This window comes from Lontra canadensis, unplaced genomic scaffold, assembly GCF_010015895.1.
Source record: "Lontra canadensis isolate GAN:19392208 unplaced genomic scaffold, GSC_riverotter_1.0 scaffold109, whole genome shotgun sequence".
Taxonomy (NCBI): domain Eukaryota; kingdom Metazoa; phylum Chordata; class Mammalia; order Carnivora; family Mustelidae; genus Lontra; species Lontra canadensis.
Genome location: NW_022631103.1, coordinates 397,350 through 418,709, shown reverse-complemented (window position 1 = coordinate 418,709; position 21,360 = coordinate 397,350). Strand labels below are relative to the sequence as shown.

Here is a 21,360-nt window from a genome sequence, read left to right as displayed (position 1 = left end):
TTAAGAAATCATTGCATAATCTAATGTCATGAAGTTTTCCTGCTATATATTCCATCTTTTTTTATAGTTTTCCTTCTTGCATATATGTGTTTGATCCATTCGAGTTAAGTTTTTTGTGTGACAGAAAGTAAGAGTCCAGCCTCAGTCTTTTCCATGTGGATAATCCAGTTGTTCCGGCACCGTTTTCCCCATTGAATGCTTTTGACAACTCTGGTGAAAAATCCTTTGCTTGCTTGCTGATTGATTGGCTTTTCATTTCTGTTCCATCGATCTGTGTGTCTTTACACCAGCACTACACAACTTTGTTGCTCTAAGTGTCGTATTCTGTCCTGGTTTTCTTTCAGCGTTGTTCGTCCTTCTCACTGTGTGAGTCTTCTGCTTCCTTCATTAAGTGGATGCCTAAGTACTTTACTCTAATTGATACTATTGTAAATGGAATTGTTTTCTTACTTTTCATATTGTTTGTAGGTGTATGGGAGCAAAACTGATTTTCATGTCCCAATTGGGTATCTTGCAACTTTGCTGTATTTGCTGATTAGTTCTAAATTACTTTGTGTGGACTCTGGGGTTTTCCATATATAGGACCATGTCATCTGCACAATTAGAATTATACTTCTGTGTAAGCCATTTTTTAGGAAGTAAACTATTGCACTTAATACTTTTTGTAGACTCCAATTATTTAATATAACTAAATGTTAAGAGTTTGATTTTCTGGTAAATTTCTCAAAACTCAGGAAAAGAAATAAAGCATTGGATGAGTTTTTAACATTTTGAAACAATCTCTTGGATGTAGAACATTTAACTTCACATAAAATTAAATCTTTAATTTTTTTTATAATTTGAAAAATGTGTTTCACAGCTTACTTGAATGCCCAGGTTTGGCACATTTCTTCCATATTAGTGATGACAGTACTAGCATTACTGTGGTCTGATTGTGCGCCATGCAGCATGCTAAGTTCGTTGCATTTCTTTATCATTTATGTCACAAAGGACAAATGAGCTTATCAGTTATATTATCTCCTTAATAATCATAATTCTTGGTTCATTCTCTATTCTTCTCATTAGTATATTCTTAAGCCTTTTATGAATGTGCATGTATATGTGTGTGTGTTTATTTCTAACACTCTAACAAGCATTTTAGAAATTAGAAACCAAAGAAATTGGCCCTAGACACCCAACTATAAGTGATGGAGCCAGGAATAAAACCAAGGTGCCTTGACTTGAAATTTTGTGCCCTTCGCTACTTTAATTGCAGAAAAGCTTAACTGATCATCCTAGATAAAAGAATTTACCTTTCTCTCCTCTTGCTCCACTTTATTTTTCTTCTTAGTATCACCAGTTAACACATGTATTTTTTAAATTTGTTTGTCTCTTTTGTTCCTTTTCACCTGTTCCTCTAAAACAGTTCCAGGCATGTAGTAAGTGCATAGTAAATACCGGTTGGTATTTGAATGAATGAGTGTGATCTAGTTGATGTATTCAGTCAGTCCGTACATCATTACAAAATGGGAGATTTAGTAAGTTTCTTCTTTTTACACTATTACTTCTGTAGTGTATCTGTATTAGCAGAATCTTTAGTATGCTTCTTGCTAAGATACTAAAGTTGAATTGATGTAAAAGTAGTTCTTTTATGCTTAGGAAAATTCCATTGTTCAACTATTTTATGAACCTGTTCTTACAAGGAAAATGCTTTTTATTTTAAAATTGACCTTTTTTAATACTTGAAATCTTATCTGTTTTTTAGACTGTTATCTCAGTGTATGGAGTATTTTGATCTAAGGTGCCAATTATTAGATGATCTGACAAGTAAGTAGATGTAGGACTTTGATTTGTGGGGAAAGGGGGGGGGAGTAGAAAAGAAAGCCAAATGGACATTTCTATATCTGACTTAATGTATTTTCAATATAAATGAGATTATATTTACTTGTTTGAAATTGAATTTTATTTTCTTGAAACTTGCACATAAGCCCATATACCAGTTCTCTTTTCTACTAGCATATACTCAGCCATTAAAGTATTGAGAAGATTTGTTGATTTTAAAAATTGTCAAAGACACATGTTTTAATTACACCAATACAGAACTGTTAGGAAGAGCTTTTCTCCCTAGTATAGTGAATTCTGACCATTTTAAAGGTCGATCACTAAAGGAAAGAGGGAATCACTGTTGAGGTATGTTGATAACGATAGAAGTCCATTAATTATTTAGTGTTAGGTGATTGAAGTGTTGTTCGAAATTTTAGTGTTGGAGCATTTAGATTTTGATCATCTGTGCTTACTCATGTATAAGGCAGAGGTATGCTGGGGTGATCTGTGTAAATTTTAGTTGTTCACATCAAGAGTTTATTAGTTCATTCCCCATTCTCTACATAAAAAGATTTGCTTCAGCTTCCAGGAAATAAATAAAAATCAGGATGGACAAAGGATTCATTGGAAATACTAATTGGGAAAGAATGTCCAGACTGGGGGAGTTAAACAGAAACACTGTGCCTGTGTGCGGGCGCTAAAGCTTCACACAGTCAGAATTTGGTCATGAGGTTGCTGGCAGTCAGAGGGAAACAGGAAACAGCATATGTTTGCTGTTGTCAGGACCCTCGAAGAAAACTGAATGGTTTCTCAAAAGAAACAGATCTTTTTGATGGCACTTAAATCTGAAAGGAAGCTCGCGAAGAGGTCTTTGTCAAGGACACATGAAGACATAGTGACTGTAAGCCTCCGCGTAGGTCTCCAAGGCAGATGCCTTCATCCGTGTCCCAAGTGTCTCTTGAAGGTGGGAGAGGCAATGCTCTGAGTGGTGCAGTGAAACAGGGGTGTTGAAGTCTGAGATAATGTAGTTGGAGTGCATGCCTGTCCTCTAGACACATGGGCTGGGCGGGTGACATGTCCGTCTAGCCGAGTGCCACATTTTTCAGCCAGGCTTCTGTTGAAAGCTGGGTGGCAGCCAGCAAGGTTTGCTCTCTGGCTTGGACTTGGTGAGGGTGGTGTGCTTTGCCTATCGAGGGCTGGAACCATGAATTGGCTGTGACACATACGACTATAGAAGTCATGAACAAGCACTTCACATAGGCCTTCCCTGTGTCACTGACTGACAAATGAGGGAATCCAGGGTGCCTTGTGGGAATGTTGAATGCAGAGTGGGAGTAGTAGCAGTAGTTGTCATTTGGGGAGTAATTTGTATATGCCAGTACCTACGCTAGGCACTTCAAACCCAGATCCCTGCCGTCTAGGTGTTAGCCGAGGGTCCACTGTGAGTAAGTGGACTCCTGTCCCGTGCTGGTCCCACTCTGACTGACCCTGAAGTATTCCTCTTCACCTCATCCTGTGGGACCTTACCGCTCTTGGCTGTTTTGACTCGGAAGGAGAGCGCAGTCACATTTTCTCTCCTCCCCAGTCCCATCTTCTGGGACGGAATCTGGCTTTACTCCTTATTTAGAGGAGAGCAAGAGAACTTACTACAGCAGAGCAGAGTAGTTCTCCAGGGTTTGGTACACTGTCCAGAAATACTGTGCTGTGGACCTCCTCCTTTGCAGGACTCCCTTGGCCTAGGTGACACTGCGGGAGCATTGGCTCTCCTTGTACCCTCATTCTTGCCTCCGCTCGGGACACGTGCTGGCACACACACACACATCCTGCCCCCAGACTAGGAGCTTCTTCAGAACAAGATTGTCCCTTCCTGAGACAAACCATAAGAGATTCTTAATCTCACAAAACAAACTGAGGGTTGCCAGGGGGAGGGTGGGAAGGAGAGGGTGGTGGGGTTATGGACATTGGGGAGGGTATGTGCTATGGTGATTGCTGTGAAGTGTGTAAACCTGGCGATTCACAGACCTGTACCCTGTACCTGGAGCTAATAATATATGTTTATAAAAAATTTTTTTAATTATTAAAAAAAAAAAAAGATTGTCCCCTTCCTGACCTGCACAGAGGGGCCCTCACTACATGTTTGGTTTAGGACTGAGAGAGTGAGTGGGTAAGGAGTGAGTGCGCATGCGCTGTCCCAATCCTGGGGCAGCAGGTCCAGGCCACTGTTTGTTAATGACCGCTGTCTCCGATGGAGGAAATGGAAGGTTGGGACTTGACTTTGCTACTGTAATTCAGGATTTGGACTCCATGAGGGGAAATCCTTCTTTCTTCAAATGGACTTTTTTTTCCCCCCTAAGCTTCAGAAATGGAGCAGTTAAGAATCAGCCCAGCGACTATGCTCGAAGATGAGATCACTTGGCTGGATAACTTTGAACCTAATCGCACCGCTGAATGTGAGACCAGTGAAGCAGACAACATCTTATTGGCAGGACACTTACGGCTCATTAAGACCCTTCTCTCACTCTGTGGGGCAGAAAAAGAAATGCTTGGTAATTATTGCTTCATCTTCCCATGTGATAGAATACCTCGCTTCTTAGTTACTGCCGTAGTAGTGTGTGTAATTAGGAAAATAGAATAGATGCTCCATGCTCCATAGAAGACTGGCCCTTCAGGTAAAACGAGATTACCTGGGATTTTAGTGGCTAACAAACTTAAGGTTTGTTTTACCTGCGTCATTAAACCATGTAGAGAATTTTATAGTATTCAAAACGGATCATGTAACTTCTTAATATCAAGTAAAAATTAATTCAAAGTAGGGTTTTCTCTTTTTGCTATTTTGTGCTTTATAAAATGTTATCTGTTGTAAGTCTCACTTATTTTAAGGGTAATTCTCATCTGGGAGGCAGCCCCAACCACCACCCCCTGCGTAGTGGGGTACATATGAGTGTCCTGGGGTACACATATAATTTATGAGGGCATATTCATTATTATAAATTATATTCAGAAAATAAGTCAAAACATTAATTATTACTTTTATCACACAAACTAAGCTCTATAAAAATCTTCTTGGCTACTGGGGATACATAGAAAAGAGTGATTCTAAACCAGGGTGAGAAGGGCACATCATTTTACCCAAAGAAGGCAAGATTTTAAAAGTTTCGGAAACCGTGCCCCCTCCACACACCCAGAGTAAGAATTAATTGTTCACTCAAACTGTTCTGCCTTGTGGTGGTCTTCGCATTTGTGTTTCTAAAGTGAAAGCATGGCTTCTTTCACTCCACCGTCAGCTCCTAGAGGAAGGTACCCTTGCTTCTCTATCCTTGTTCCCTGGCCACGGCCCTCCAGCCCCTTCCCACCCCTCTGCCCCACAGAGCTTTGCTATGTGTTATGTAAGTGCTCACAAAATAAGCATCAGATAAAATTGAATGCCCTGCCATTGGGTGGCCTTGGGTGCCTTTGCTGCTCTGATATGAAAGTACAAAAACAGGATCTTTGAATTAAAATGTGTTCCTCCTCAACATGAATATTATGCTCTATTCCAGGTTCATCACTCATTAAACCATTGTTAGATGACTTCCTTTTCCGAGCTTCTAGAATTATTTTAAATAGTCATTCTCCAGCTGGCAGTGCCGCCATCAGTCAACAGGACTTTCATCCAAAGTATGGAAAATGCACGTTGTGTTCAGTTTTGGTAAAAATTCTAATTCGAAACTCTAGTCCAAAAAAGATTTTCTTAACTTGGAATTTGTCGTCCATCTCGTGAGTGTGTGTAGTTATAATATCCACTATATAAAGAAATGCATGTAAAGGGGCTTAGGATAAAGCCTGTCTGGCACATAATAGGTGCTGAGCCGTGTATGCTGGAACCAGTCTTATCATCCAGTTGGAAGAATAAGTAATAAATTATGTGGCTAACTTGGTCGGTAACAAATTCCAAGAGAAACTGAGGTGGTAAGGATTATGTCCAAAGTAAAAGTAAATAGGCTCAGAATCTCAAGAGTTTCTTCTCGGAGGAATGTAGGTGCTGTAGTGCATGAACTGTGATTTGCTGTGTATCTGCCATGTCCTGATAATTACAACTGCTAGTGATTTATTGTGGTAATTTTAGAATCCCATATTGTATTCGCTTTTATGGGTAGAAATTTAAAAGATCTTTTTGTAATATTGACCCTACTTGGGTGCTCCTAGAGCTAGGAGGAGGCTGCTTCATGCTTCCCGTCCTTCCTCTGAATCCAACTTACTTTGCTCTTAGGAAAACCAGAGTTAATTAAATAATCCTGAAGGAACTGGGGATTGGATATTTAACCAGTGAAAAATATTCCCATATAATCGTAGTGGTTATTGGAATGGGCAAGGCCTAATAAGCAGTATTTCATGGAATCTTAAACTATATCTTACCATGTGTGAGTATTTCTCTGTGTAGAGTTTTTTTACTAGCAAAATCTGTTTCAGGTCATAAACCTTCCTTAGCTCTCTTGGGCTGTCTCTTGGGCTGTGACTCCCATCTTCACCCCTGCTCCAGTCTTGTTCTGGAATATCTGGTGCTAGCTCCATGGGAATCTTTTTGAAAGCAGTAGAAACACAGGAGTGTTCCAGCTTTCAGTGAATGGAGAAAATAAATCTTCAGTAGTTTGGTTTTTTTTTTTTTTATTTAAATGCAGATAACCTATAGAGTATTCTTAGTTTCAGAGGTAGAGTTCAGTGGTTCTTCAGTGGTTTTATTGAAATTTTATTCATGAATCCTTTTCCTTGTATTTATTAAAAGCAGCCCCTCCATCAGCAGGGAGTTGGGTTGTTTTAATCGCGCACAGCGCCTTGAGTAGAAAACTCGGCATTTTGTCTCATCCTCCCCTGTGTACTGAGTGATACTCATTCATCACAATGACTCCCCGCCCTTTCCCACCTAAACCCTAAAGCCAGAGAGAGAGTTACAGTACACAGAAGTGTTTTCACGAGTAATGCTTACTAACACTAACAAAAGAAATTTTTCACATTTAGTCCGTGTGTACAGTACCTCGTATGTGTTCTTTACGGGTCCTTTGCAATCCAGAAGTCCAAAAAAGAAGCCAAGGACAGTGCCAGCTCCTGGGCGCTGTCCTCAGGATGTGGTGCTGATCTAAGAGCCAGCCCTGTGGCCCTCATTCCCCAGCCCATGAACACATCTCCTACACTGCACTGCATATGTGTTTCTCTCAGAGGTTGGATGTCCTCTTTTCTGTGTATCCTTCCTAACCTGTGATCGTCTCAGTAAGGCAAGGTTGGCATAGGTGACACTGAGAAGTTACTGTCCATCCCCAAAATGATGTCTACTAAAGGTGAGCAACATCAGAAGCCTTTAGTTTCCTGCAGGATGCTTGCTAGTTACCTTTTATCATCATTTTTAAACAAAATTAATTTAGCATACCACACATTTCTGCCTCCATTTTCTTAGCAAAATGAAGCAGATTCATGTCCTTGAAGAATTTTTTTGTTTTTGTTTTTTTTAAGTCTTCAGGCACAAATAGGCATTTACGGGCATTTATTGTGATTTGTATAGCTTTCCTTTTCTGCCATTTAGATATTTGAATTTCAGGGTGATAACAAAAATTGCTCTTGCTACTCTCATGTTGTCTTTGATAAAATTTTTGGACTCTTTGTCCTCCTTTTTTGCTGACCCAAACCTTAGATAAAAATACTCTAGTCCTAAGTAAGAGATTTTGCTACTCTATCAGGCCAAGAAGATATTTAACTCTCAACCATAATCATCCTTCCTGTATTCATGGCCTCTTCCTTTAAGTAAACACTTCCCCCTGGGTTCCTGGAGTTCTGCCATCAGACCTGATTAGCCCTGTTTGAGGAACTGCAGCTCTAATACTTTCATTTCAAATGTTGATTTAGTTTAATGAGCTATCTAAGTAGACTATTCACTGTTGGAATTGACTGGGGTCTTCTGTTTTCAGGTGTAGTACAGTGAATAGCAGATTGGCAGCCTATGAAGTCCTGGTGATGTTGGCTGATAGCTCACCTTCAAATCTGCAAATTATCACAAAAGAACTGCTTTCTATGCATCATCAACCCGACCCTGCTCTTACTAAGGAGTTTGATGTAAGTTTTCTAGACCTTGACACACGTCGTGTTTTTGGAATGATCAATTAAACATACAGCTTTAAAGCTTATGTTTGCTTTATCTAATCACAGAGAAAGTATTATTCGTATATACCTATCGTGTTCACCTACTCTAATCAACTAGAAACTACAAAGTTACTTTATTGCCATTGTCATACTATATTACTCCGCAGTACCCTTTTTCTTAACTAAAGAGGAGACGTGTTCAAGTCAGCTGATAGTCACTTTCAGAAAGAAGTAGCACTTCAGCCTATTTGTGGAGTAGCTGGGGGCGGGGGGGCACAGTGCCCTGCACTGCAAATACCGACTCAAGACAGTGGCTCTGCCACTGTCTGCATTCATTAAGATTCAGCTAAGAGTTACTGGGCTTACTAGGCACTAATAGGTGTGTTGGGCTTTGGAGCTCCTAAATGAAGATAGGATTCCGGCCCTTGAGAGAGGCAGTGTATAATGGAGGAGACAGAGCCATAGTCAGGTAATTTCAATATAATGTGATGAATTTTAAGAGACAGGTCATGTCCCAAATGCTCTACCAACAGAGAGGCACTTCACCACCAGGTGGCGGTATCTTTAAGAGCTGGGGAGCCTAGGTGGCTCAGTTGGTTAAGCGCTCCACTCTTGATTTTGGCTCAGGTTGTGATCTCAAGGGCGTGAGATGGAGCCCTGCCTTCAGGCTCCCCCGCTCAGCGAGGAGTCTGTTTTTCTCCCCCCACTACAACCCCCCACCCCTGCCCCACTGTCTCTTCCCCTCCCCTGCTCATGCTCTCTCCCAAAAATAAATAAATCTTTCAAAAAAAAAAAAAAAAAAGAGAGAGAGAGAGAGAGAGAGAGCTCTGATGCCTCACAAGCCACCCGAAGCACAGTGGGAAGGTCATTCCAGCAGCGAAAGGCTACAGGACGAGGCTCTAGGGCCGGCCAGCAGTTTAGTGTTGGTTGAGCTCTGCAGGAGGGAAGCACACCGCAGGCACGCTGCAGTACCAGACCGGGATGGGAGGATGCCTTTAGAGCTGCCTCCGTGTTCTCCACGAACATCGCAGTCAGGTTTATCCGTTTGGAAGCCTGAGCTGAGTACTATGCAGCATACGGGGAAGGAGGGAAAGGAAGGGGCACCAGATAGAGAAAATAGCATTTGCAAAATGAAATATGAGCATGGAAAATAGAAACTGTTTTTGTGTTAAAACTTTCAGTTTATAAGTATGTTTTTAGTTTTACATTATTTGTTTAATAGATTTAAATGGAAATTTTATTTTTCTCATAAGGGATTGTATCAGCAGCATGAAAAAAGCATTTGCCTCATATAAATACTTATTTTTTAGCACTATTATGAACTCACTTTTCTTATTTTGTAGCTTTTTTAAAATCTCTGCTTTGGGCTACAAATAAATTGTAGTGTTGATTAGATCTTAGAAATCCCCCTGCTCTACATGTATGTCAAATGTTAGTGGAAGGTATGTCCTATTTAACAATTCCCTGAGGTCCAAAAGATCTATAGGCTTTTGTCAGTTGGTTATTACATGGATGCAGGTACTTGAGCTATGCAGGTTAGGTGATTCTGGGTATGGCCTTAGAACCAAGATTCTGCTGACATGGCATTCAGTATCCTTTTCAACTTGGAGAAGTGCCATGTTCAACTTCATCCAAGATGCCTTCCCTAGATTATTTCTAACCAGAAAAACATTGTAACAGAGTTAGTATAAGGCATCTTTAAGTGCAGTGCAAGCATAATTACTTATTTAATTGTATGCTTACTATAAGTTATTCTGTAGAAGAATGTTACTTTCTTAAAAAGGAAGGGAAGGAATATGAGCCTTCCTTGACCATTCCGACTGGCCAGGATTCTTCATAGTAAATACTTCATAGAGTCCTATTTGTTTTTTGCAGAGTATTACCTCAGTTTGTAAGTAGATATATTTACTTGACTGATGTCTGTGTACTCTGCTAGACTGTGAGCTCCTTAGGATAAGGGACCACATATACCTCCTGAGGGCCTGGCACATAGTAGCCTCTTTGTGAGTTTTTGTTGAATGATAGGTGACAGAATGCATGACTACCAGATGGACAGACAAGTAAACAGTATGTTAGGTACTTCATGAATAGAAAAGGAACTTTGAGATAGTAGTATTTTTTATTTGTATTTGCATCTGCAGAGGTATTTCAAGAACATAGGTTGGGTTAGCCTGACTCCTAGTCCACTGGATAGATGAGTCTGTGAGTTTCTGTTTTTCCCTCTCAGCCCCGGTGCGCATGTGCTGGTGGCAGATACACTCATTCTCTGTCTACCATTTCCCTTCCTCTGTTTCCTAGTACCTTCCACCCGTGGATAGCAGGTCCAGTTCCGGCTTTGTGGGACTGAGGAATGGCGGCGCCACGTGTTACATGAATGCAGTCTTCCAGCAGCTATATATGCAGCCCGGGCTCCCTGAGGTGACTTCTCTCTTCTTTCCTGTATGGTATGAAAGAGAATGTGTACATGGCCTGAAAATTGTCCCAGATTTACAGATCACAGATCACAATGTTGACTAAAGCTAGACATAACTAGGGATTTTGTCAGAGCTTCTGAAATACATGTAGACAGCATGTTGGTGGTTATGTTTTTATAAATTTGCTGAGGGCGTGTGCTGCCTATTTGGCAGATAGACTTGACTAAGTGGGAATTTTGAATGAGGTTACTCTCAAATTCTATTCCATAAAATTACTTTATGTTTTTAGTATTTTAGAAAAATTTAGGGTCTCTCATTCATGCTTTGTAATAGTTCTGTTGACCCTTGAATGCAGGAGTTAGGAGCACTTAATGCTCCGCCCTCCCAGTGCGGTCAGAAGTTTGCATGTAACTTTTTACTCCCCTAGAACTTAACTACTGACAGCCTACTGTTGACTGGACACTTAACTCCTATTCTGTGTGTTCTGTGTATTACATACTCTATTCTTACAATAAAGTAAGCTAGGAAAGAGAAAATACATTTATGGTACTGTTCTGTGTCCAAAAAAACCATGTGTACCTGGACTCGTGTGGTTCAAACCATGTTCGAGAGTCAGTCTGTACCAGAAGTTGGTGCTATAGCAGTTAGTAGTTTTGAGAATATTCTATGTAGATCATTTTTCTTTCATAGAGATACTGGTATCGCTAGTTCCAGTTTTTCATGATCAAACTGAGCCTCAGAGAAATGACGTGTCCTTGATTCCACCAACTCAGAAGTAACTAAGGCTAACCCTACTCAGAGCTGTAGCCTCATCCAGACGTACAGAGTGTTGTGACAGCAGTGTGGGTGGTACACATGCGTCTGCCCAGGGCCCTGAGCAGCAGTGAACTAGTCCTGGCTCATGCTCCTCGTTTCTGTCCTTTCCATGTAGTCATTACTCTCAGTGGATGATGACACAGACAATCCAGACGACAGCGTGTTCTACCAGGTGCAGTCTCTCTTTGGGCATCTGATGGAAAGCAAGCTGCAGTATTACGTACCTGAGAACTTCTGGAAGGTATGTTATCCAGTTAACTCTAGATTTCAAGATACTGGATCCTTGGATCTGGCGGTAATTGTTTCTGTCTTTATTGGTTCTAGACTGATCCCACTGCCAGGAATCTACAGAAGAATGGGCTACACCATTCTGCTTAAGATTGATGCTTGATTTCAAATGATTAGAAGATTAAAAAGAGTCATTTATAATTTTAGGGATCTGCTGATCTTAATGATTTTGAATATTTCTCATGATTCTAATTTTGGCTTTTGGGAGTATTTGTTCAAATTATCCCAATTCACTAATGTCCTAAATGAAGGACATTACTCTGTTTCACAGGAGGAGTACCTGGTATCTTCCCCTGTGGTTCAGATAGTTCTAAAACGGAAACTCTGTTCCGTGGCCTCAGATCCCACCCTGTGTGGCCTCACAAACTTGTGACAGTAACACGGGGGCCAAGAGCAAGCCTAAGTAGCCAAACACAAGCTTATCACACTTCAGTGAAAGTGTCTACTGCCCTAATAGGGAATTTGGTTTTTAGAAGCGCTCAAGTGCTCTCTCACATTTGTGTTCTACCGTGTTCAGATATTGCTAACTTTTCCTTTAACGGTGTATTTAATTCTTGTTGCATAGATTTTCAAGATGTGGAACAAAGAACTTTATGTGAGAGAACAGCAGGATGCATATGAATTCTTCACTAGTCTTATTGATCAGATGGACGAATATCTTAAGGTAGGAAACAAATGTCACTTTCTTTCTGACTCCCTCAGACTCTAATACAAGAGCGGTGTGGCAGGATGGCCATTACTGTGAAACTGGCCAGTCAGAATCTGGTCATCTTTAATACCACAGCTGTGAGTCAGTTCTTCTGGCGGGGTTTGAACATCAAAAGAGACTAGACTTCTTTTCTTTATTCATGCAACTCTTGGTGAGGTGTGGAGCTCTTAACCTGTACTCCGGAGTGACCACTGGGGGTGCCCCAAGGTAGCCTGGCTTCAGGCATGCTGCCCTCACTAGGGACCCACCAGCCCATGCTCTGCAGTCTGAATCTGCCAGAGGGCCAGATTAGAGTTGTCTGTGGGGGTGTGTGAGCCCAAAGCTTCCTGCCCCCACCTAGCATGACGTGTGACCAGCTTCCCTAGTTACAGGGCACCTCCCAGTGAAGCAGGAGACCCAGGTTACTTGTTTCCTTTTTCAGATCATTTAGGAATATATAGCATTTTATCCACAAGAAGGAAGAAAAGATTAGGGAGAGTTGCTCCTAACCCAGTGGTCACTGCGGGCAGTGTGGGGAAAGGATTCAGAATCACCACTGAGTGCTGTTCTTGTCACCAGCAGGGACTGGGCCATCTCCTCTTCCTTCACCAACAGGTTAGGCTGTTTTGAGAGTCGGGCCAGTGGCTTTCAGTCGTCCCATTTGATCCCAGCTTAAGCTAGCAACATGACTCCCTGTATTTTAGCTGTTAAGTTGAAATCTGCACTTTAACTTAGGCTTAGATAAAATTCTGTGTAAGCGACCTATAAATTCTAGGGGCATCAACTAAAATTCTATCCCTTTATTCCAACAGAAAATGGGGAGAGACCAGATTTTTAAGAATACTTTCCAGGGCATCTATTCTGATCAGAAGATCTGTAAAGACTGTCCTCACAGGTTAGTGAAGATACCACGGACATCAAAACTGATCATCTTCATTTTTGGGTTTTTTTCCGCTTAATTGGTAGTACTTTATTGATTTTCATCCATGTTCTACTTGACTAAAGTGACAAGATCTAAAAATTTCAACTATGATATTTTTTAATAGTATTTTTATTTCTTAAGCTGTTGTAACAATTTATTGGCATGTTTGAGTTGAGCCAATTTCTAGAATATTCAGATTCATGCTTAGTGTTAGGCAAATCATGATGCAAGCAGAAGCTTCCGTATTCATGTATTTAAGGTGGAGCTTTAAGAGTACTGTAAGTTTCATCTGTCAGTACATGGATTTCCACAGGAAGTCACAAATCCTCAAACAGAAAAGTTGGCTCATTTTGTTAAGCAACTGCCTTCGGCTCAGGTCATGATCCCAGGGTTCTGGGATCGAGCCCTGTGTCAGGCTCCTCGCTCAGCAGGGAGCCTGTTTCTCCTCTTCCTCTTCCTGCTACTCTCTCTGCTTGTGCGCACACTTGCTCGCACGCTCTCTCTCTCTCCCCTTCAAATAAATTAATTAAATTAAAAAAAAAAAAAGCATGTGTTCCCTGGGTTATCCTGATGCAGATACTAAGCTCGGAGGAAATATTTTTGCAGTAGAAAAAGGCTTCAGTATTGAGGTGAAAACATGGAAATTGCCAGTTGGCTACAGTAGTACAGCACATGATCGTCATCCTTTTTAAATGATGCTGCTGGTATGTCATGAATTTTTTATTGTTGAGAGACTTACAGATCTCTCTCTAAGTGGACCTATAAATGTTTATTGAATTAAGTTTCTCTGGTTTCCACTTCTAAAATTCTTTGCTGAAAATCATGATTTTTTAAGGAATTTCTCATCATCAAAAATTGATTACCAGTGATTAATTTCCCTGTTTATGAATGTAGTTCTCTGTACAGTCTCAGGTATTGTGATTGTTTCAAGACCTTTACATTCCACTGTTTGATTATGTTTTTCCTGTGATTTCCTAACCAGGTATGAGCGTGAGGAAGCTTTCATGGCTCTCAATCTTGGAGTTACTTCATGTCAGAGCTTGGAAATTTCTTTGGACCAGTTTGTTAGAGGAGAAGTTCTAGAGGGCAGTAATGCATATTACTGTGAGAAGTGTAAAGAAAAGGTATTACATTTGCCTTTTTTTAGAAAACAAGATTAATTTGTTACTCGTTTGTGTTTTATGTGAGGGCAATATTAAGCTTCTAGTGTTGTTCCCATTAAATTGTGTTGTTACCTGTTTTTACCTGGGCAGGAGAAGCCCATGGAAATCTCTGACCTTTATATGATTTGGCTGTTTTATTTCCTCCATGGAGATAATTGGGTTTTGCTTTTCTTTAGAGAATAACCGTGAAAAGGACCTGCATTAAGTCTTTACCTAGCGTCTTGGTAATTCACCTAATGAGATTTGGATTTGACTGGGAGAGTGGACGCTCCATTAAATACGATGAACAGATAAGGGTAACTTCTTTTCATTCCCCCCGAAATACTTTACAACCATGACCTCACCTTTCCACTGTTTACTTTTTACATGTTTAATTTCCATCTCTACTGTGAAAGGCTGTGGTCTCAGCATTCAGAGTTATACAGGGCCCCTTGTCTTAAGCAGCTGCTGCCACTGGACAGGCACATCTGGGAACAGCCCTCCTCTCTAGAAGTCGTCCTGGCCAGAGTGTGGAGGCGGGCCTAGCTAGAATTAGGAAAACAGCCCTCTTATTTGAATCTGACTTAATGGGGTACTGCTGTCTGTGTTACTCATCAACACTAATGTGGTCTTTTTGCTTTTAAATAGTTTCCCTGGATGCTAAACATGGAGCCTTACACAGTTTCAGGAATGGCTCGCCAAGATTCATCTTCTGAAGTTGGTGAAAACGGGCGAAGTATGGACCAGGGAGGTGGAGGATCCCCACGAAAAAAAGTTGCCCTCACTGAAAACTATGAACTTGTCGGTGTTATTGTCCACAGTGGACAGGCACACGCGGGTCACTACTATTCCTTCATTAAGGACAGGCGGTAAGAGGGACTCACGCCACTTCCTCCTCCTGCCTTCCAGTAGTCCTACTTCCACTTCCTCTGCATTCCTGTCCCTTCTCCATTCCTCTTGCCCTCCTCTGTCCCTCCTTTGCTCCCCCTGCCCTGCTCTTACCATCCATGCCTCTGAGTGTAGTGTAGAGAAGCTACATTGCATTGCTCTTTGGTATATTTCATATTGGATTTTTAAAATGTACTGTAACTGTTTACCTCTTCAGTTGGAAAAGTTTTTTTAGAAGTTTAAGTTTTTTTCTTGAGTATTTTCTAATAGTAGTCATCCTATGTATGTGTAGACAATACTTAGAGATAAAGGCTGGGGAGGAAGATGTTGGGTTTTAATCTCGTAACGTTTGTTTCCTCTCTGGGCTCCAGAGGGTGTGGAAAAGGAAAGTGGTACAAGTTTAATGATACAGTCATAGAGGAATTCGACCTAAATGATGAGACCCTGGAGTATGAATGCTTTGGAGGAGAATATAGACCAAAAGTTTATGATCAAAGTAAGTATTTACAAATGGATGTTTCCCATTAGTTTTATTTTTTTAACTTACGGTTTTCTGTCAGATTGGAAGTAGTATTCTTAACATAAAATGTAATTCTTTTATTTTTACATACCATTGTTCTAGCTATATAGATCCACAAATTCCTTGATAGCCAGAGAGAAAATACTCAGGCTGCTTACAAAATGTTTTGAAACTATTTCCTTGCAACAGCCCTCAGAGGACAGGTGATAGAGTAAGTTAAGAGGAAGAAACAAGTATCAGAGAGTAACTAATGAATGCAAAATTTCAACCTTAAAAATAATTTCAGAAGAAGTAGTTGTCCACTAAAATTCTCAAATTTCCTTTTCACTTACATAGAGGCACAATTAATTACAGAAGACATCCCTAACACCTGGGTTTTAAAACCGTGTTTATGCAGTATGGCAAAACAGTCTTTCTCTCTCCAGCCACCACCCCCAGAAGAAAGACTATGAGGAAAAGGACCTCAGAGAATCCAATCAGAATTTGCTACTTGGGGGTGAGGGGAAGACCTTTTATAGAGACCTTAGCGTTTCTGAAACCTGATTTTGTAGTACTCTAGGGGCATTTAAAAATTTCTGTGTTTGGGTTAGAGGAAAACAGGGAAAATAGGTGAAGGGACTTAAGAGGAACAGACTTCTAGTTAGAAAATAAGTAAGTCACAAGGATGGAAAGTAAGCATAAGAAGTATAGTCAATAATACTGTAATAAGGTTGTGTGGCTACAGATGGTAATGACACTTACCATGGGGAGCATTTCATAATGTACCTCATTGTCAAATCATTATGTTATATACCTGAAACTAATAGTATATGTCAACTACACTTCAATTAAAATTTTTAAAAAATTTTACCCGTATTATATCCACTATATTAGATTTTGATACCATACCAAGGTAGTCCTTTGTCTAAAGTAGTTACCTTTGGCTACAGATAGTTAATGGTTAAAGATAGTATCGTTGCCAAAACTTACCTAGATTTGGCTTTCCTATACAGAATTGGTTGAGGCCAATTATAATCCCATCCTATGTCACAGAATTTATTTTTAAATGTTAATCTGCCTTTTGGTTAAATTTAGACTTGCCTAGGAATGTTTACCTTCTTTACCCCATTATCATACAGCTTTCTTCCTATTCCTCTGTATTACCTTTCAAATGATTCTAAATAGTATTACTGGTAAAAAGACATTTTACTTACATTTTGCTTATAAATTTTGTAAGTATTTGCTTTATTTATAGGTCCTTTATTTTAAATTGTGAAGACAAGAAAACATTTTTTATTTACAAAGATTTCTTCCTGTCTTGTTATAAAGCAAACCCATATACTGATGTACGCCGAAGATATTGGAATGCCTATATGCTCTTTTACCAAAGGGTCTCTGATCAGAACTCCCCAGTGTTACCAAAGAAAAGCCGGGTCAGCGTCGTCCGGCAGGAAGCTGAGGATCTCTCTCTGTGAGTTTCTCTTCCACATAATTCACTGCACCATTTCAGCAGGCAGTCATTACAATCCTGAGTATACTGTTTGGCATTTAAAAGTAATTTGTTAAACAAGCTAGAGAGAAACTCTAAAAAGAAAGTAAGTAAATACCTCTACCCCTTTTCTTATTGTCACCTGTTTATGATTCCTTAGCAAGAAGTTACTTGGTATTTAGAAACATGTATATAAATGATTTCATTCTAGAATTGCCATTTTTTTCTAATCTCAGCAATTATTGGGTGCGCTTTATGTCCAAAGTGTCACACTTGGCTAGCACTGCCAGCGTTGCTGGTTTTTTTAAGGTCCTGTTATCTATGAATTTGCATTTTCCTATATTGGATCTGGAAAGTATGCAGTTTACTGCCAAGTCTAGTGCCTTGTTACATAAGTCTGTCGGCTTTACACCAGACCGTTTTCTGATTCCATCCTTAGGTCTGCACCATCTTCTCCAGAGATTTCACCGCAGTCCTCTCCCCGGCCCCACAGGCCTAACAATGACCGGCTCTCTATTCTAACCAAGCTGGTTAAAAAAGGCGAGAAGAAAGGACTGTTTGTGGAGAAAATGCCTGTGCGAATATACCAGGTAAGAACCATATCGAAAATTCTAAAGGAGAAAAATTCAGATAAAAGTCAAAATCCACCTCAGAGGTCCAGATGTGTTCCTGCTGGCCTCCTCGTGGACTTGGTTGGATCTCAAGTGCCTTGTCCTAACCACCTTGTGCCACAAGTGTCTTATACCAGGTCACAGAGGTGACCACAGACTCGAGGTGGCCGGCACTATCGCCAGCCTGCCGTGTGACTGGAGGGTGTCACAGATAGACACGTGGGAGGGCGTGAGCACTAAAGACACACACGGCTGAAATATAGGGTTCATTCCTTTGGGGAAAACTGTTGTGACAGTGATGACCATCAGTTATTGAATATCTACTCTGCTACATGCTGTAAACAAATTCTTAATTCTTAAAACATTCTTGTGGAGTACTGGGTTTTACACTCATTTTTTAAGAGGGAAAAAGTGAGCTCAGAAAAGGAGAAGTGACCTGCCAGTGTCACAGAGCCAGGATTTAAATTCAGCACTGTACAACTATCCAGCCAAGTCTTTGTACACTAAGTAATCAAAAGCTGAGTAACCAGAACCAAAGAATTTAAGAAAAGTATGGAGTTATTTGTTTAAAGAGGATGAATTAAGCTCTCCAATGTAAGGAAAACATTGAGTTAGTTGTACTTGGAAAAGCTCTGTTTGCCCCTCAACCCAAAATAGCAGGTTTGAATTCACTTGTCCTTTACATGGTGGTTTTCTGAAATTTCCCAGAAGAGTTTGGTTTGATAAAGAATAATTTACCTTATTTCAGCTTCTTACAGTTGAAAGGAAGATTTTCCTCTCTCCTTTTTTTAAATTTCAAAGCTCAAGAAAAGGGTTCTTATGAACCCTTCTAACCTAATATTTTTAAAAAACCCTTTTTTGCCTAACATATCAACAAAAATGTCTTCCACACATTTTGCCCTGTTTCTTAAAAATAATTACTAATTTTCTTTTGTAGATGGTGAGAGATGAAAACCTCAAGTTTATGAAGAATAGAGATGTGTACAGTAGTGATTATTTCAGTTTTGTTTTGTCTTTAGCATCATTGAATGCTGTAAGTACTAGTTGGCTTCTTAGTAGAGGACTGAGAAAGGAGCCTAGTTAACTGTCAGCTCAAGCATTCAGTGACTCATCCTCCCCCTCAGATTAGAGGCCCAGAATGTTTGCATAAATATGTCACTTCTGGGGTGATGTTAAAATACAGGCAGTGCTCAGAATGTGTCCTGCAGATTGTGAATGGGTGCGGGTTTCCACATACTGGCTTTTTTAAGTGCTCTTCAGTTTTGTAAAGAATTTGAGAATAGCCACAAGATGAGGTCAATGAATGTTGGGCTTTGTGGACATCAATTTGTCCTATTTGTCATCAGACTTTACCAGACTCAAGATGAACTTCCAAGTACTTCTGTTTCTTGAGTACCATGATTACAATTTGCCAGTAGGGGGAAGTTTCTTAGTCTGCTGACAGGTTACCTATAACATGTCCATGGCCTAAAGTCTCTATTTTGAGAGGGCTTCATAAAAGAAATGAAGAGGATGTCTTTTCTTACCCTTTTAAAAAATTTAAATGGGACACTTTCTATAGTAAGCTGGCTAGATTTTTCTTAATGATATTAATTATGTATCATTATTCAACTCATAACATTTAGTAATCAATAAAACATCAGTGAAAAATAGCCTCTCTTTTCTCCCTCTCTCTCAGACTAAATTAAAGCATCCATATTATCCTTGCATGGCAAAGGTGAGCTTACAGCTTGCTATTCAGTTCCTTTTTCAAACTTACCTACGGACAAAGAAAAAACTCAGGTGAGAAATGATATGTTTTGATAGTCTGTTGTGGCAAAAGGCACCAATGAATTCGATTAAAATAGAATTTATGAATTCAGAGCATTGTGAAGGCACCTACCTGATAGACTTAGGTGATTAAGGCATGGTTCCTATCTTGAAGGAATTTCTAATCTCATAGGAAGGATAGATAAAGCGGAAAAGGCAAGGCATAAATGCTAGACATCTTCAGGAATTGGGCAAAATCATATCCAGATGGGTATTGGGGTAGGTGTCAAAGAGAGTGACAGTGTCAGGATTTTGAAAGGTGAAAACAGAAATGGAGGGACCAGTCTGGGTGAAAGGGGAAAATCTGAGAAACGAAAAAGACTTGCCTAAAGAACCGTGAATGACTAGTGTTTTGCTCACACATGTAGGAACTCATTGGAAGTGAGGTCAGATGTGGGGTTTGGATGAACCCATTGAGGGTCCCGATTACCACAGAGGGGAGTTGGGACTGTGTTCAGCGGGAGATGGTGGAGGGTTCTTGAACGGTTTCTGTCTTCAGCACCGGAAAGGTGCCCGACGCATTGTAGGTTGCGGGTGCAGAGGTGCTGTGTGAGTAGTGTGTGATGGGTGAGTGGCTGCGCCCTGGCTGGAGCAGGAGCCCAGAGCAGGCAGGGACTCGGGGTGAGGAAGGCAGGGACAGCTCGGCGAGCCTACTGCGGGGAACTTCGCCAGAGGTGAGGGGCTTGGGGAAAGACTTTACAGTCAAGAGACACTTGAGAAGAAACAAATAGAATAGCAACTTCATTTTTAGGTGTAAAAAGTTGTATTAAATGACATTGATCTTTATTATTTGATTGGAAAAGAAGACATCATATGTTCCTTTCTCTTTTAACGTCTGGCATAGGACTAAGGAAATGTCATTACTTCTGTTGTGAAATTGACTCACGCCAATGTCTATGCATTACAGACTATTTTCATCTTGGTTATATTCACCATTTTGGGTCATGAGAGAATGGAGGGGGTGTTATGGGAAGTCCGGGTAGTATAGTCGTGACAGCTCTTTGTCTGCCCAGATGTTTTTATTCCATGAGGTAGGATATTAATGATTATAACAATGAAGTATAAAAATGTTGATGTAGTACCTATTCTGAAAGTGGTCATTTTACACTTGTAACTTAGTTAAGCAACACAAAATGCCACAGTCAGGCAATTTTCCTGATTGCAGTTGTTTGAAGAAGATGGGGAAGATAAAAGTTAAAGTCTAAGACTTGAGCTTCTTCGCATTCTTTTGTGGGGAGGTGAGCAGAAGGGAAAGAACGCAGAGCCCTGGCTTGTGGGCCCCGCGATCCATGTTAGTCAGTGGCCATCGGGTGTTCAGCTTACCCTGTACCCCACCTCCCTGGAACAGTGACACTCCACAGGCTTATTCGCTGGGGACGTGCTCCTTACGTGTCTGTCTTTGCTTTTTTAAAGGGTTGATACTGAAGAATGGATTGCCACTATTGAAGCATTACTTTCCAAAAGTTTTGATGCTTGTCAGTGGCTGGTCGAATATTTTATTAGTTCTGAAGGGCGAGAATTAATAAAGTAAGTGTCAAGATCTTTTAATTAATTAAAAGAAATCGCTATCTCTTCTGGTGACTTAGAGCTGCTGTTTCTTATAATTGTTTTTATTTGTATTTGAAATTACTTTTCGGATTGGAGTCAGTTTTGAACTGTTTTCTCTAGAAGTGTGAGGAAACTTTTCAGGTCACTCTAAAATCATTCTTTCGAAAACCTTCTCCTTTGGACTATAAGCTCATTGCGTGCGAGGAGAGCATGTGTACACTTAACCACAGGCTCACAGGCAAGCATGGCCTGAACTCCTGCCGCGGCCCAAGAGATTCCGAACGTGTGTCCCCTCCCTCAGGGACTCACACTCCAATGGCAGGGAGGGGAGGTTA

The 21,360-nt window shown here is 40.4% G+C and overlaps 1 protein-coding gene across 3 annotated transcripts in view; it reads left to right on the top strand.

Moving 5' to 3' along the window:
• USP24 (ubiquitin specific peptidase 24) overlaps nucleotides 1–21,360 on the top strand; it is a 134,185-nt gene that overhangs the window by 89,409 nt on the left and 23,416 nt on the right. For all 3 annotated transcript variants that reach the window (XM_032839732.1, XM_032839733.1, XM_032839731.1), the window contains 17 exons: nucleotides 1,745–1,806; nucleotides 4,158–4,349; nucleotides 5,343–5,460; nucleotides 7,740–7,884; nucleotides 10,210–10,329; nucleotides 11,257–11,382; nucleotides 11,995–12,093; nucleotides 12,930–13,012; nucleotides 14,022–14,163; nucleotides 14,379–14,498; nucleotides 14,830–15,050; nucleotides 15,441–15,565; nucleotides 16,898–17,039; nucleotides 17,497–17,647; nucleotides 18,606–18,701; nucleotides 19,347–19,450; nucleotides 20,891–21,004. In XM_032839732.1, the coding sequence (XP_032695623.1) occupies nucleotides 1,745–1,806; nucleotides 4,158–4,349; nucleotides 5,343–5,460; nucleotides 7,740–7,884; nucleotides 10,210–10,329; nucleotides 11,257–11,382; nucleotides 11,995–12,093; nucleotides 12,930–13,012; nucleotides 14,022–14,163; nucleotides 14,379–14,498; nucleotides 14,830–15,050; nucleotides 15,441–15,565; nucleotides 16,898–17,039; nucleotides 17,497–17,647; nucleotides 18,606–18,701; nucleotides 19,347–19,450; nucleotides 20,891–21,004 (2,160 nt within the window). The remainder of the gene's footprint in view (nucleotides 1–1,744; nucleotides 1,807–4,157; nucleotides 4,350–5,342; nucleotides 5,461–7,739; nucleotides 7,885–10,209; nucleotides 10,330–11,256; nucleotides 11,383–11,994; nucleotides 12,094–12,929; nucleotides 13,013–14,021; nucleotides 14,164–14,378; nucleotides 14,499–14,829; nucleotides 15,051–15,440; nucleotides 15,566–16,897; nucleotides 17,040–17,496; nucleotides 17,648–18,605; nucleotides 18,702–19,346; nucleotides 19,451–20,890; nucleotides 21,005–21,360) is intronic.